The following is a 13,999-nucleotide window of genomic DNA, read 5'->3' as shown; positions in this document are numbered from 1 at the left end:
TTAAGGGATGCTGCCGCCAGAGTGTCCGCCGCTTCATTTAATATCAATACAGTGTGCCCTGGTACCCAAACCAGACGGACGTGCCGTACGTGATTGGGCATATATGAGTAAAGTTGTGTTAGGCTGCTCGACTACTGTGGCACTATCAATGCCGCGCACACAGACAAGGAATTCGTTAATATAACTGCTGAATAGATATGTCCTGGGAGTTTCCGCAAGGCAAGAATAATTGCGATTAGTTCTGTCTGGAATATTGGCGTGAAGCCGGGCAAGCTAAGGGAAAAAGACCAGTTTAGTGCTGCTGAATAAATTCCCACTTCAGCCTTCTCATCATTAACAGAAGCATCTGTGACTATTACTGAATTTATAATGGGCAATAACTTAGCATTTTTTGAAAATATATCATCATATTCTATTACTGCTGTGTCCTTGAGTGCCTTCGGGTAGATTATATCACGAAATGTTACTTGTAATGACTCCAAGAGCTTCTGCACAAAAATTATTTGAGGGCGATGTAGTCGAGACCACTCACATTCGAATTTGTGAACCGGGACACACCGCCTTTTCTTTGTCTTCTTCTTCTTCTTCTGCCTATCGACGTCACTGCGCGCTCTTTGAAGGCTCGGAGGAAAAACAGGAGGCAGGAGTTGAGAGCGCGCTCTCCTTTTGACTGTTGTACAGCACGGCAAAGCAAACGCGGCAAAGAAATTCTTGATGCAGGTGCCATCGACGAGGTCAATCGTCAACGACCCATACTGCCTGGAGTGCAAATGAAAACTACATAACTGAACAATTGCAGAAATAAAGCAGACAATGAACACCTTTAAATTGATGTCGTGATGCTAACATTAATAACATTTTATTTTAAGGCGAACGCCTTAGACGCCTCATCAAACGTGAAAATTTACCGTCGGCGTCAGCACGAGTGATGCAAAACAATCATCACGCGATAACGACATCGCGACGTCATGAGGTCGTATGACGGCATCGGGACGCCACGGGTCACCAAAATTTGTGATGGCATCCTGACGTCACTATGAAGTCATCGCGAGTAACATAACACGACGTGATATTACGATGTCATGTGATGACATCGTCGCTTTTCACTGCCTCTGTGATCGGCCAACCAATCACGGAGGCAATTCAAAACCAGGTGAAGTGCAGAAAGCTTGCATTGCCTCCGAGATCCTGGAGGCAGTGCAGCACCACGTTAGGTGCAGATAGCTTTAGGAGGGGGGCGGGGAAGGATCATTGCATCGACTGAAGAAAAATGGCTTTCGCTTTCGAGTCGTCTTAGGCGATATCATAAGAGACCCTGTGAGTTTTTTTGCAAGTAGACCTGACTCTTCAGCGGTCCAAACGGATGAAGAGTGCAACAGTATTCGAACATCATCATCATGATTAGCATCTTCAGAGTCGTTAAACCTTCACCGTGTAGTACCAGAGCTAAATGCTGACAGACAAGAAAAAAGGAAAATGAAACAGCGGGACATCTTAGGCTGATACATTCAAAGGCATTAGCACTACTCGGTTTAAACACTCTGTAGGTTTCTCTTTACCATATTTTGCATTGTTGAATTAATGTCACACGACTGAAAGACGTTTAGCCGCGAGAGAGAGAGAGAGACGAAACTTTATTTTTGTCCTTGCTGAGGTCAAGGGAGGTGAGAATCAAATCCAGGGATTTGACGCCGCACTGAAGGATTATGAAAAGCGGGTTTAAATGAGGAAGGCGACGAAAAAGGCAACAAATCCTCTTTGGTTTGCCTTCTCTTCTGAATATGCGTAAACGCACGCGCACACAAGAATGAGGTGATGCCCACTAGTTCCCATGAAATATAGGAATACAGTAAAACCTCGGTGATACGAATCTCGCGGGGTTACCAGAAATGTTCGTATGATCCGAAATTCGTATCACCAGAAAACATGGAAAATTAGTATGCGACGAAAGAAAGTTGGCATACGTTTTGATTTAGTGTTTCTCAGGGCCGCAGCGACGTCATGAACAGCTCTGAATGATAGCCAGTAACGTTTTTAGACGTCAACGATCATACTTGTACTCGTAAATATACGGTGCATGCGCGCGTGTGTAATTAATGAACCAGATGTTTGTGCCCCGTGACCGCTAGTAGCCCCTTCGTAATCTTACTACGCTTTTCTGCATCACACCAAAGTACTGCGGCAAAAGTGACTTAAGAAGCGCTTTGCACACGATAGATAGTGGCCAGGCTCCTTCGCCAAGACTGTCCGCTTCGTCTCTTGGGGTCTTCGTCCACGTTTCATGGGCCTTCATGACGGACCCGCAGCCCAAGTTTCAGTCTTGTTTCATAGAACGTCTGATTGCGGGGACATGGCTTGCTTCTACGTGGCAGGCACGTGTTAACACACAAAGACGCTGCTGCCTCGACCACAGAAGCACGCGTCAACGCGTCGGAAAAAAAAAAGCGCGACGTCAACATCATCTGTAACCTAAACGCGAAGGCGCCTAAAGGCCTCCAAGATTCGCACGCACTATCTCGGAGGCAACGGCACACCGGTGATGGTCGCGCAGCGCGCGTGCCCGCGTCCGCGTATGACTGCCGCGTCTTCCGCGACAGCGCGGGCAGCACCTGTTCGTACTAGGGCGCCTTGATGCCCGCGCGGGGGGGCGCGCATCGAGGCACTCCAGTTCGTACCTGTGCGCTAGCGGACGTTCGTATCAAACGTCGCAGGGTGCAGATCGGTTCGCAACAACCGTACTCCAATACATTGCAGGCTAAAGGGCCTTGGCCGGGACCACAGAAAAAATCGTTTCACTCTGAAATTCGTACGAGCCGTGATCGTATCACCGAGGTTTTACTGTATGTTATTGTTGGACGAGGGATATCCCGAAAGAACGCGCATTCAAGCAAACGTGTTGGTCTCCACCACCGCCTTTTTAGGTCGATAAAAGAGCAGGTCGGTTAATAACAATTATAACTGGGGTTTAACGTCCCAAAACCACCATATGGTTATGAGAGACGCCGTAGTGGAGGGCTCCGGAAATTTGGACCACCTGGGGTTTCTTGAAGTGCTCCTAAATCCAAGTACACCGGCCTTTTCGCCTCCATTTTCGCCTCCATCGAAAATGCAGCCGCCGCGGCCGGGATTCGATCCCGCGACCTTCGGGTCAGCAGTCGAGCACCGTAACCACTAGACCACCGTGGCGGGGCAAGAGCAGATCGGTTGAAAAGACAATGACGACCATGACACCTATACTCACAAGCGTTTTTTGCGTGTCTGTAATGAGTGCCTGTGTATGTCTCATTGTTCGCACCTTCACCTCCAAGTGCGGCGATATCGACCGAGGGCAACCAACTTGGCAGCCAATGCTTACTAAGCGAGTAATTTAGGTGCTGATGTCTTCTTGCTTCTGCCTCTCTCGGACTTAAAGCCCAATTGCAACAACTTCCGTTTTGACTGAACCTTAAGGGGCTGCTACACTCAAGCATAACGTCGACGTTACGTCAGCAACGCGGCCGACGGCTGCTGGCGCGCTCGGGAGCTCGGGCGTCGCTCGGCTCCGAACAGATCCTGCTGCATTTTGTGCCGTATGCGCGCGGCCGCGCCAGACTCGCATGTATGTACAGAAAACCTGCTTCGCGGGCTGTTTCGTCGGTTCCCGACAGGTGGCGCGGCGCGTTCTTCGGCAAATCACCTGAGCAAACTCGGATTGCGCTTCAACGCCAAGAAATCAGCGGTGCTGGTGTTCGCAGGCACGGACACATCTGCGGTGGTGTCGCTGCCGGAGGGTGGGCAGATTCCGTGGAGAGATGAGCACAGGTACCTCGGCGTACAACTGAGCACATCGTGCCATGTCCTAGACATCCACGAGGAAAACATCCGTCAGACATCACGCAAAGCGGCGAACGTGTTGCGCAAGCGAAGTCTCTGGGGCTGCAACCGCTTCCTGCTGGTCCGAGAAATGTGGAAGTGTGTGCACGTCCCATGCCTCTCGTTTGCCAATGCTGTGCTGACCTTCCAGTCAGGAACTAGACAGTGGCTGGAGCGAGGGCAGCGAGAGGTTGGTCGACTGGCGTTGGGCTGCCACGGGCGAGTTGCCATAGAGGCCATTCAAGGAGACGTGGGGTGGTCGTCGTATGAGGCTAGAGAAGCCAGGAGCAAGATCGCCTACGAGGGCCGCCTGCGTCTCATGAACGACCGCAGGTGGGCACGGCGCTTGTTCCGCTACACACACTTGACCGGAACGAGGACTGAATGGGCTGCGCGGTTGCACACCCTCCGCCGAAAGTTCGGGTTCTTCGCGAATCCCGTGACGGCAACCAGGGAGTGCCAATGGGCCCGGGCCGTACAAGAACAAGTACGGGAAGAAGAAAACGAAAGGGGGCGGAAGGCGATGTGTTCCAAGACAACATTGATGGAGTATCGCAAGCACAAAAGTGTTATAGAAAAGGAACGCATCTACGACACAAATGGGGGTAGTGGCCTATTGTTTGAAGCGCGGGCTGGGGCACTGCGAACACTTGTGTACCGCCGCCGATTCGACGAAGCTACCGACGACACGAGGGCTTTATGCCGGGTGTGCGAGCAGGAAGAGGAAACCATCCCCCACCTTGTGCTACGCTGTACGTTTTTGTGCCCCCGCCAGCGAGAGGGCACTACTCTGCCCGAGGCACTGGGGTTTGCGTGCACGAGTGACACGGTGTTGCACGCAGGCGATGAAGCGGCTGGTTCAGTGAACTATGCAGCAGTTCGCACCACCAAAGCAAGGCTGGTGCGGTGGTGGCGAGCGACGCAGCGGCAGTGAATTAGCCGTACAGACTTATTTACGGTGCTGTGTGTGGTTTTTTGTTTGTTTGTTTGCTTTTTTGTGTGTGTTCGCTGGCTAGGGCAAATTAATCTTGCCCGCCCGATACAAAGGGAATGGCCCCAAATCATCATCATCATCATCATTTACTGCAAACGCACTCCTCTAGATGCGATCGCACCGGCGCGTTGGAGCCGGCTCAACTAGGGCGCGCGCACATCGAGGCACCCTAGGCTCGACTGTAGCAGAGGCCGATTTGCGCCTGGCGTAGCGTCGCTGGCTCGACGTGACGAAACTCAACGTCCTCGCGCGCGCGCGTGTGGAAAGTCGGAGCCTTTAAAATCCCAAGAGTTAATCCACCTAAAATAAAGAGAAGATCGATTCAAAATATGGGTTGGGCTAAGTCTATTAGGAATAATTTATTAATTATAACATACTGTGATCTAGGAACGGTTGACTGACGTAGAAACACTTGCATCACCGTGTCTTAAGTCTTAATGACACGGTTAATACGGGCGAGATATGTACACGGAGGTGTAAGTAGGAACTTGTGATCATGATCCGCGCAGGCACATTTGGGCGCAGTCCTCCTTTGTCCGGAAGCGGTTGTCCCCGATCGGGCAGCGGTGGTGAGCGAGAACAGCTCCCGATGCCTTGACGCAGCGGAAGACGCGGCTCGCAGCTTTGGGAGCAGCAACAGCGAAGTAAGGATACCTAGTAATAGCAATATAAGAAGGAAACACATGCGTATCACGCACAACAAAAATGCAGTGTTGATTTAGCTGTACTTGCGAGAGAACTCCCCTGCAGTACTTCAGCCCGATAGCGTTAAAAAGCCGCTGTCGCAGAAACTGCGGCGCCGGCAGCGTTGTCAGTGAGGGAAAATCTCGTCGGATGCAAAGCATAAAAGGTGTGAGACATCGCACTCTGTGAAGGTAGATGACCAGCAAAGCTGTTTAGCGCACGACACTGAGTAGCATGGAGCAGACCAGTTTGGCAGCAAGACCCGGTTGTGAATGTATCCATCAAAGTTCCAACCACTGGGCAGATTCTACCGCGACACATCGACGGTGACACCGCTATTGAGGCGCATATTGTATATTATGCGAAGTTTTCTCGCCAAGCCCACATACAAGACCACATTCTCCGCTTCGCGACATGCGTCCACGGCTTTTTTTAATGAAAAGATGTACTTCAGTAAGGCGTTCTGGCGGGCTAGTTCGTTCATAGCTTTCAGAGGTTATTAAACTGCGGGAAATGATGACGACACGAGTAAGAAACACGGAGAATATCACGAGCGCAGTGTCTCTTATTCGTGTCCTCGTCTTTTTGCGCAGTTTAATAACGTCTAAAAGTTATGAAGAGGCTTTACTGCAAGGACTAATGTGGGAAAGCCAGCTTACAAAGAACAAGCTAGCACCGACCCCTTAAACACCGCTTCACTTATAAACAGAAATGCATTGCTGGGACTATACATTTCTCAATTGACAATATTAGACGGCTTCATTGGTTGTTCGCTGTTGCCCTGAGGCACGCGCGTGTCCATGGTTTTAGGGAACAATGTATTCCTAGGAAAGTGGACATTTTGCCCGCGGACCGCACGAAATCCCGGATCTGAGCCATATACAGATTCGTTGCAAAATCAGGGTTCGAGCCAGAGTACAGCCCAGGCATTCTACGTGGCAGCCACAGAGCCGCGCCAGTGTTTGAAACTGCAACGGAAAAACACCCTATATATAGACTCGTCACGTCGGGCGTAGAGTCACGTTAACAGATGTAATACTGAGTGGGAGATGCGTAGAATCGCACCGAGCGTCACACCGTGTGAATTGCATAACGAGTGCGGGGTTGATAGCCGCCAACCCATGGCAAAGGGCTCAGGTATAATTCGCGGTCATCATCAGCTTCCACGTCAACAAAGTGTGCAGCTATGTAGATCCACGTATTACCCTGCGGACGCGTAGCGGTTACTTCGCAACGGTAATTATAGCGGGTGCCCTAGGACAGTTTACACTGGCCACCGTTAAACGCACATGCGCTCGTTCCCTCCAGTGTTGCGGAATGCGCGCCTCCATTCCATTCCAATTCCATTCCGGCGAATTAGAACTTGCCGCAATTCTATTCCTTTCAATTCCTCGGAATGAAAAAACTTAGCTCATTCCCACTCCGGGAATGACCGTGCAGTTCAATTCCATTCCTGTTATTCCTCAGCGCAGGAAAGGCATCTTGATAGTTTTATCGAGCTCCATAAAGCTGATGTCATCAGATGCATTAAGAACTGCACAAGTACGCACAACACGTTACCAAGGTCGAGGGATAGTAGCTTGGTGACATATGTCGTGCACTAGAACCACACGCTGCAGACTCCTGTGATGCCACAGTCCTCAAGTGCCGCAATTGCCTCGGTTCCCATGACGCTTCGTCAAACAAGTGCCCCAAGAAACAGAACGAAAACAAGATCCTAAAGCAGACGGCGCGAGGCCGCTCGTCTCGTCGGAAAGCAGTTGCTGTCGTTACAAAGCGACGCTCCCGACGCCGTAGAGGTTCAAGGAACTCTGTGAAGCGCAGTTCACAGGTGACACCTAATCCTCTGCTTCCAAGACTAGACACGCCCGAGTCGATTTCTGGGGACGAAACCGCACCAGTGCACATGGATACTGAAGCATGGCCAGCACTGCCAAAGCTGCAGCCAGAGCCACAGCCAAAGCCACAGCACTAGACACAGCGACTCCAATGGTCGCAGCAGACACTGACCGAGTCAACGACAGCGCTGGTTCCCCACGACTTGCCCGAGAAAGACAAGGACATTGCTGCGATGCTTCGCTCTCTTCTGAACACCATATTCATGCTTTTGAATAAGCTAAACACTCCGACAGCCAGAACTGCCCTGCAACCGTTGGAGATTCTCAATCCAGTGTTTTCAGCGCTGCAGTAATCACAACGGCTCGCCCACGGCCCTCTCAAAAGCCGCGATTCCCCAACGGAATGTCAGACCTTTGATGTCTTGTAGGTCAGAGAAGCTCCAGCCTCAGTGACTGATTGTACCCCTTTGCACGTGCACTGCTCTCTTTCTCTCTCTCTTTTTCTCCTTCTATTCCCCGTTCCCTTATCCCCAGTGCAGGGTAGCAAACCGGACGTTCGTCTGGTTAACCTCCCTGCCTTTCCTCTTCTCTTACTCTCTCTCTCTACAACCACCCTACTAATACCCATAGGGGCAGTTCTCCCGCTACCTATAGTATTTGCATGGCCAGCATGTTTAGGCGAATGGTGATGTTTTAATATTGTTGAAGCTTAAATGTGTTAATGCTAAAATGACGACATAGCCTTTTTTTTTTTTTTGCTGACAAAAGTAGTGTTCAAGGAGACTAAACAGTTTTGCCACGCGTCAGGAGCGGTCTTGAATATGGAGAAAACTAAGATTTGGTTAATTGGGAACAAAACTCGCTAGATATGCTGGTATTAGTTGGAACAGTGCACCGCTCGGGCACCTTGTGCCTTTGCATCGAATACGGAACACTGGTCCGCACTGCTCGTCAGCACTCACGCTTGTCAAGCGCTCCTCGCAAGCATGGAGAACTTTCTGTGTTCACCTGTGCGCAGGTATGCAATGTCGTCCTTGTCGCAGAGGTTATTTATGTGCGCCAGGTACTAAACTGCTCATGAGATAAAGATGAGGCTGTGCATAGAGTATTCGCGACTTTCGTATGGGGGTATCAATGGGAACCAACGCGCAGGGATAATAGATCCCACCCCGAAGCAGTGGGAGTGCGGGCTGACCAGCTCTCAGCTCGAGACTCAGACACGCCTGATCTACCGGGCTGGAGCAGCAACAGTCGCTCGCAGCTTCCTGAACTTAGAAGAGGCCACGCACCTTTATTTTATTTTCATCGGCTCAAACAAACGTTTCAACAACAACAACACGTCCGGCAAATGGTCGCTAGTTCTTTGGCAGTCACTACATCATAAAAAGTGCTTAGGTGTCCTCGTGGTTTTTGAATGCTGCAATAAAGGTCGCAAGCAGTGCAAGGTGCAAAAAAAAATATTTATTTTCATTTTATGCACGGTGCGTAGTTCCGCACGACGGATACCAACGGCATAGACCCGCGGTTACGCGAAGAACAGAGCAGGCGCGTTGCTTATAAATGTAGCGTGCTTGTAATCATCCAAGCGATTTTAAAAATACTGCTTTATTGTTAAATTCGAGGCTCTGTCTTACTAATGTTTGAAGTTTGAAAAACAGTGCGTAGATGAAAACGTGCTCTATTTTCGGAAAAAGACGTAATTCCATTCCCATTCCATTCCGTGCACAATGCGCCTAATTCCATTCCCATTCCATTCATGCAAGCGTTGTCCTCGTTCCATTCCCATTCCATTCCGGGGTCACGAAAATGTGCAATGATTCCGGAGTGGCAACTCCGTAACACTGGTTCTCACAGCACGGCTAAGTTGTCCACCAAGAAGCAAGGCATAGATAGCAAGCGAATGAGAACGCGGCGCAAAGGAGGCCCGCAGGGGCGTAGCCAAGGGAAGGGGGGTTGGGGGGTTCAAACCCCCCCCCCCCCGAAATTTTTCAGTTTTGCTTGCGTATATAGGCACGCACACATACAAACGCACGCACGAACATACATAAAGTATGGTTGAACCCCCCCCGAAAAAAATTTCTGGCTACGCCCCTGGAGGCCCGATAACGCTTTCGCGTTGCAGACTTAAAGACGGAGATAAAGCGTCTTTCAATTCTTTTAATCCTCTAAGTTACCTCGGCATGGAACAGTAGTGATCACTCAGTCAACATTAAACAGGGTTGGTATTAGGAAAGTCAATACGGCTGACATCACGCAAACTACACACATCTTGTATGAAGACAGAGCATCACGACGGCATGATTATTACTACAGCAACGACTACAGGAACGAGTTGCCGACGATAATAGGACAATGACTATGCACTCCCATTATAATGTTGGTTGTATAATATATTAATTATAATGCCATATTCTTGTGACGGTAAAAAATATTCAGCCAGTTCCACGCCGTGAAAACTGTAGGACCGTGAAGCTGTGGTGATTGTGATGCTGATGACTACCGCACGAAAAAATCGACATCATCATCAATTCCTATTATTTGGTTCTTTATTCACTCCCCACCCACCCCTGGTCACGTGACCTGCGTGCCGCCTACTACTATTAATTACTACGCCGACGATCACGACGACTATATGGCACAGTGTAGAGTAAAACAGCTTCTCTGCTGTTTTAGTCTACACGATGGCACAAGGCGTAAATTAAACAAAAAAATCTTTAATAGGCCAACATGTACTCAGCAAAACAAACAAACACGGACGGGGCAGCAGTAGCGGTGAGCGTCCACGCCATAAAGTGTCATATGCGCGTGAAATGACGGCTTAATCTCTTTAGTCTCTTGTGCCATGCAAGCTCCAGAATGTATGCGGCTTTTCGCCCTGCGCAGGCAAACTGCTCATTGTAATTGTCGACAACATTGCGGAACTTTCCGATACAGAAAGGCAGCCTTGCGCCGAGCGACAACATGCGCAACAGTTCTGGCCTGCAAAACCCAGTCGCCATGGAGACGAAAAATAAAATAAAAAAATAAAACAACTCGGCGAGCCTCCCTCCTCCCACACCCTGAAGAAGCATCGTCCGGACGCTGAGATGGCAAAAAGTGCATTTAGTTTCCACATACCGCGGGTGATGTAACCAGTGATTCATTTATCAAGGGACATTGACGTCAAAAAAGCCTCAAGCAATCCATCACCACCTGTTGTAAGAGATGCTGAGAGCTTCAACCAGGGCTTAAAGCCAGGGGTGTGGGGGGGTGGGGCTCGGAGGGGCCCGGCCCCCCCTTCCATTCCTTAAGGAGGGGCTGTATATATGTGTGTATGTATGTATATAGGTCGCCGCCCTCTGAGGGCCCGCCGTCCAATGAAGGGAGACTTTAAGCCATGGGTTTAGCAGCAATCGCGCTGACTTTAGCAGTGGCTTGCGAAAATTGAAATCTCGGCACGCCTTGACGTATTGAGCGACGCCGGTGTTAAAGCGCAGTCATTATTAATTACGTCTTGTCCTTCGCGCGTGTTCAGCACATCGCATGCTGACCACTGCATACCATCTGTACCATTGGCTACTCTTATTAACGAAAGCCTTATGTCTCATGCGAACGTGACCTTGAAGGAAAAGTCGTCGGGAGCAGCCGAAGAAAAATCAAGCCTAAAAAATTACACCATCTCCCGCTAAAGGGGACCATGAGGCGATGCGAAGCCGGAGCACTTGCACGATCGCGTTCTGTTGGCATTCGCTGGGCATGGTATACCGACCTCGCGTCGTGAAACGCGAAGAGGAACACTACGCGCGTCGTGTGTTTCCTCTGGCCTGGCCGTTATTACTCACAGGGCGTGCGGGGAACGCGGTCGGGGGGGGGGGGAAGTGGTTCTTATAAAATTTGGGATATGAAGATAAAAGTGCACCCCGCAACTGTCTCTCTAGATGAGGACACCTCAGCAGTAGTGCACAGGGGAAGGGAGTGGGAATGAAAGAAAGAGTAAGAGAGAAGGGAGGGATAAAAAAAAATAATAATAAAATAAAATAGATGCATATATATAAATATACACACAAATATTAGGGGGTGGCACTCTGCTCCCGCGATGAAGGGGAGAGGAAAGAGCGGGAAGGAGGCCGGCAAGGAGAAAGGATGTAAATAAACATCTTGTGCGAAACCAGCGGACAGAAGAGAGTTCAACGCCGAAGGGAGTTGAGTAAACGGTCCGTGAGGAGCGTAGGGTTAGGCGCGTATAGCGCTTGCTTAAAGAGCACTTGCAGGGAAAAAAAAAAAAGAGTAAGCAGAGGTGATCAGCACTCACAAGGTAAGTGCGTAATCCTCGATGATTGCGCCTGTCGGAGAGTTATCCCGTGGGCGCGATGACATCATGCGCGGCGAGAGCCGCGGCGCACAACGCACGAACAGGTGAGTCGTCGGGAACGAAGGGCAGGACTGCACGAATGGCTGCGGCGAGCGCGGCCAGCACAACGTCCTTGGGGTCGGCCTGAGGAGCCGGCGCACTCGTTGTAGAGGGCGTAGGTTCGGTGGTGGTAGAGGCACAGCCGCCGGTAAGGGCATCGCGGAAGGAACGGCCCTTGGTTACAACCGAAGTGCCCTGCTTGTTGCGTACAACGTTCCCGGCGCGCTCCAGAGCTTGGCGGCGAGTCACGGAGCCATCGGATGAGGCGAGGATGACGGCGGCCTTGCGCTGAAGCTGCCAGGAAGAGCAGCGCGGGTCTGTTGAGGCGTGGTTGCCGTTGCAATTGATGCAACGTGGTTGTTCTGCTGTACAGGGTTCTGCGGCGTGGCTGGCACCGCAGCGAAGACAGCGCTCGTCAAGCGAGCAGGTGGCCGTGGCGTGTCCGTAGCGGCCGCATCGGGTGCATTGGAGAGGCCTGGGGAGGCGAGGACGAACGAGGCGCCTTTGTTTATACAGGAAAATTTCCTTGGGGACCGTGGTGCCCTCGAAAGTGATGGTAAGGCATTTGCCTCGTCTCACGCAAGAAGTCACTGGGACTGATGAGCAGATGTTGGCCGAAATTGCTTCGGCGTCGAAGCGAGGATCAACTCCGAAGACCAATCCGACGCATGTGTTCGGGGTGAGAATCTTGCTTCTGACCTTGACATCGCAGATGACGGCCACCTGTAGTAGGGAGGTGGGGTCAGAAGCTTGGTGTGTATCGACGGCGACGAGGTTGCGCCGGTAGTTGACACGAACTCGCCGCGTAGCGGGGAATCCGGAGAGGAAGCTCGCAATGTTGTCCCTCGAAAGAGCGAGGAAGTGTGTTTTCTTCCCGACAGGGCGGAAGATGATGGTGTGCCCGGAAGTGTTTGGGCACGGCATAGGAGTGGCCTGGTCGCATCGTTGACTCAGGAAGGGACGTGACGAGGTGGTAGGTTGCTCGAAGCCCTGGGGAGCGGAAGTTGCAGCGGGCGTGTTTGGCCCAGTTACGGCCGCGGCAGGGAGAACGGGCGCCGCTGTTACGGCAGCCGAGAGAGACGAGAGAGAAGGAGATGCGGTGAACGAGCGGGACGAGCCAGCTTCGCTTGAGGCCACGGGGGTGGCAGGAGAGGAGGGAGGCGTGGCGTGCTCCCAAGAGGAAGACGAGGCAGTGGACGCATCCGTTTCCTCAGTTGCTGCAGGAGAGGAGGTACTTGTTTGGGAAGACTCTCTCTCATGTATGGGCTTGTTTGGTTGTGCAGGGGTTGCGGGCTCGTGGCTTTGTTGTCGGAGCGCCGTGTTAGTCAACGACGCGAAGGTCGCCGAAGGGGGGGTGCCTGCTTGCTGTGCTGATGTATCCCCTGTTGTAGAGGGGTCGGAGACCGCGCGAGGCTGCGCTGCAGCGCCAGCGGGGCGGGGCCGCTGTCTCAAGACGGGTCCCATGTGTCGTGGTAGCCCTTAGAAGGGCTGCGCGCGGAGGCGCCGAGCGACGGATGGCATTAAATTGCGGAGCGAAAAAGGGCGCGTCCGATCACAGGCGCGCGAAAGAGAGGCAGCGTAGGAGAGGAGAGAGAGGGGGAGGGGACGCGCATGCGCTCGCCCTCATCGCAGCGCTGCGCAGGAGAGATTTTCGGCATGTACGCGCCCGCATTTAAGAGGAGCCAACCGAGGCAAGTGCTGGACTGAACGCGCGCATCGCTCTACCACTTGAAGGAGAGGACACTAGAGGAGAAGAGTAGCGTATGCGCCGTGAGAACAGAAGCGAGAACGCAGGAGAAGCGCAAGCAGGTGCTGGTAGAGAAGTGGAGAGAGTAACGCGCAGCTGTTGGATAGAGGGAAGGAGGAGAGTTGCGCATGCGTAGTGTGAGTGCGACTACTACGCCACGTGCGGATTACCACGCCGCGTAGCATACCCCCGTGCAAGAGATACTTCACATCTAATAGTATTTTAGCAAGTTACGGAAGTCAGGTACGGAGATGCGTACCGCTCCTTCTTTCTCGCTCCTTTTGCTTTAGGCACGCTCAGTTCCAGTGACAGTGCGTCCCCGAAAGACAGGTTCCTCGTTGACAATGCGTAGGCTAAGAGGCAACCATGAGGCGTGACAACCCCGCAATAATTTTTGAAAAAAAAAAGCGTTTGTTATGCCTTCGAGTCTTATAGCTTGAAAAAACGCGAGCTTGGGCATGTTGGTAATCCATTTTAACACCTATAGCGCACCG

The 13,999-nt window shown here is 51.5% G+C and overlaps 1 protein-coding gene across 1 annotated transcript; it reads right to left on the bottom strand.

The window, feature by feature from the left end:
- Positions 1 to 11,701: 11,701 nt before the first annotated feature.
- LOC125757414 (uncharacterized) lies at positions 11,702 to 13,222 on the bottom strand. Its single transcript, XM_049412999.1, has one exon. The coding sequence runs from the start codon at positions 13,220 to 13,222 to the stop codon at positions 11,702 to 11,704; it is 1,521 nt and encodes a 506-aa protein (XP_049268956.1).
- Positions 13,223 to 13,999: the final 777 nt, after the last annotated feature.

Source organism: Rhipicephalus sanguineus, chromosome 2 (assembly GCF_013339695.2).
Source record: "Rhipicephalus sanguineus isolate Rsan-2018 chromosome 2, BIME_Rsan_1.4, whole genome shotgun sequence".
NCBI classification, from domain to species: Eukaryota; Metazoa; Arthropoda; class Arachnida; order Ixodida; family Ixodidae; genus Rhipicephalus; species Rhipicephalus sanguineus.
Note: the sequence above shows the minus strand (reverse complement) of the source record. Positions and strands in the feature narration are given on the sequence as shown.

Coding starts and splice junctions, on each gene's coding strand:
- LOC125757414 (XM_049412999.1), bottom strand. CDS start 13,222: ATGGGACCCGTCTTGAGACAGCGGCCCCGCCCCGCTGGCGCTGCAGCG.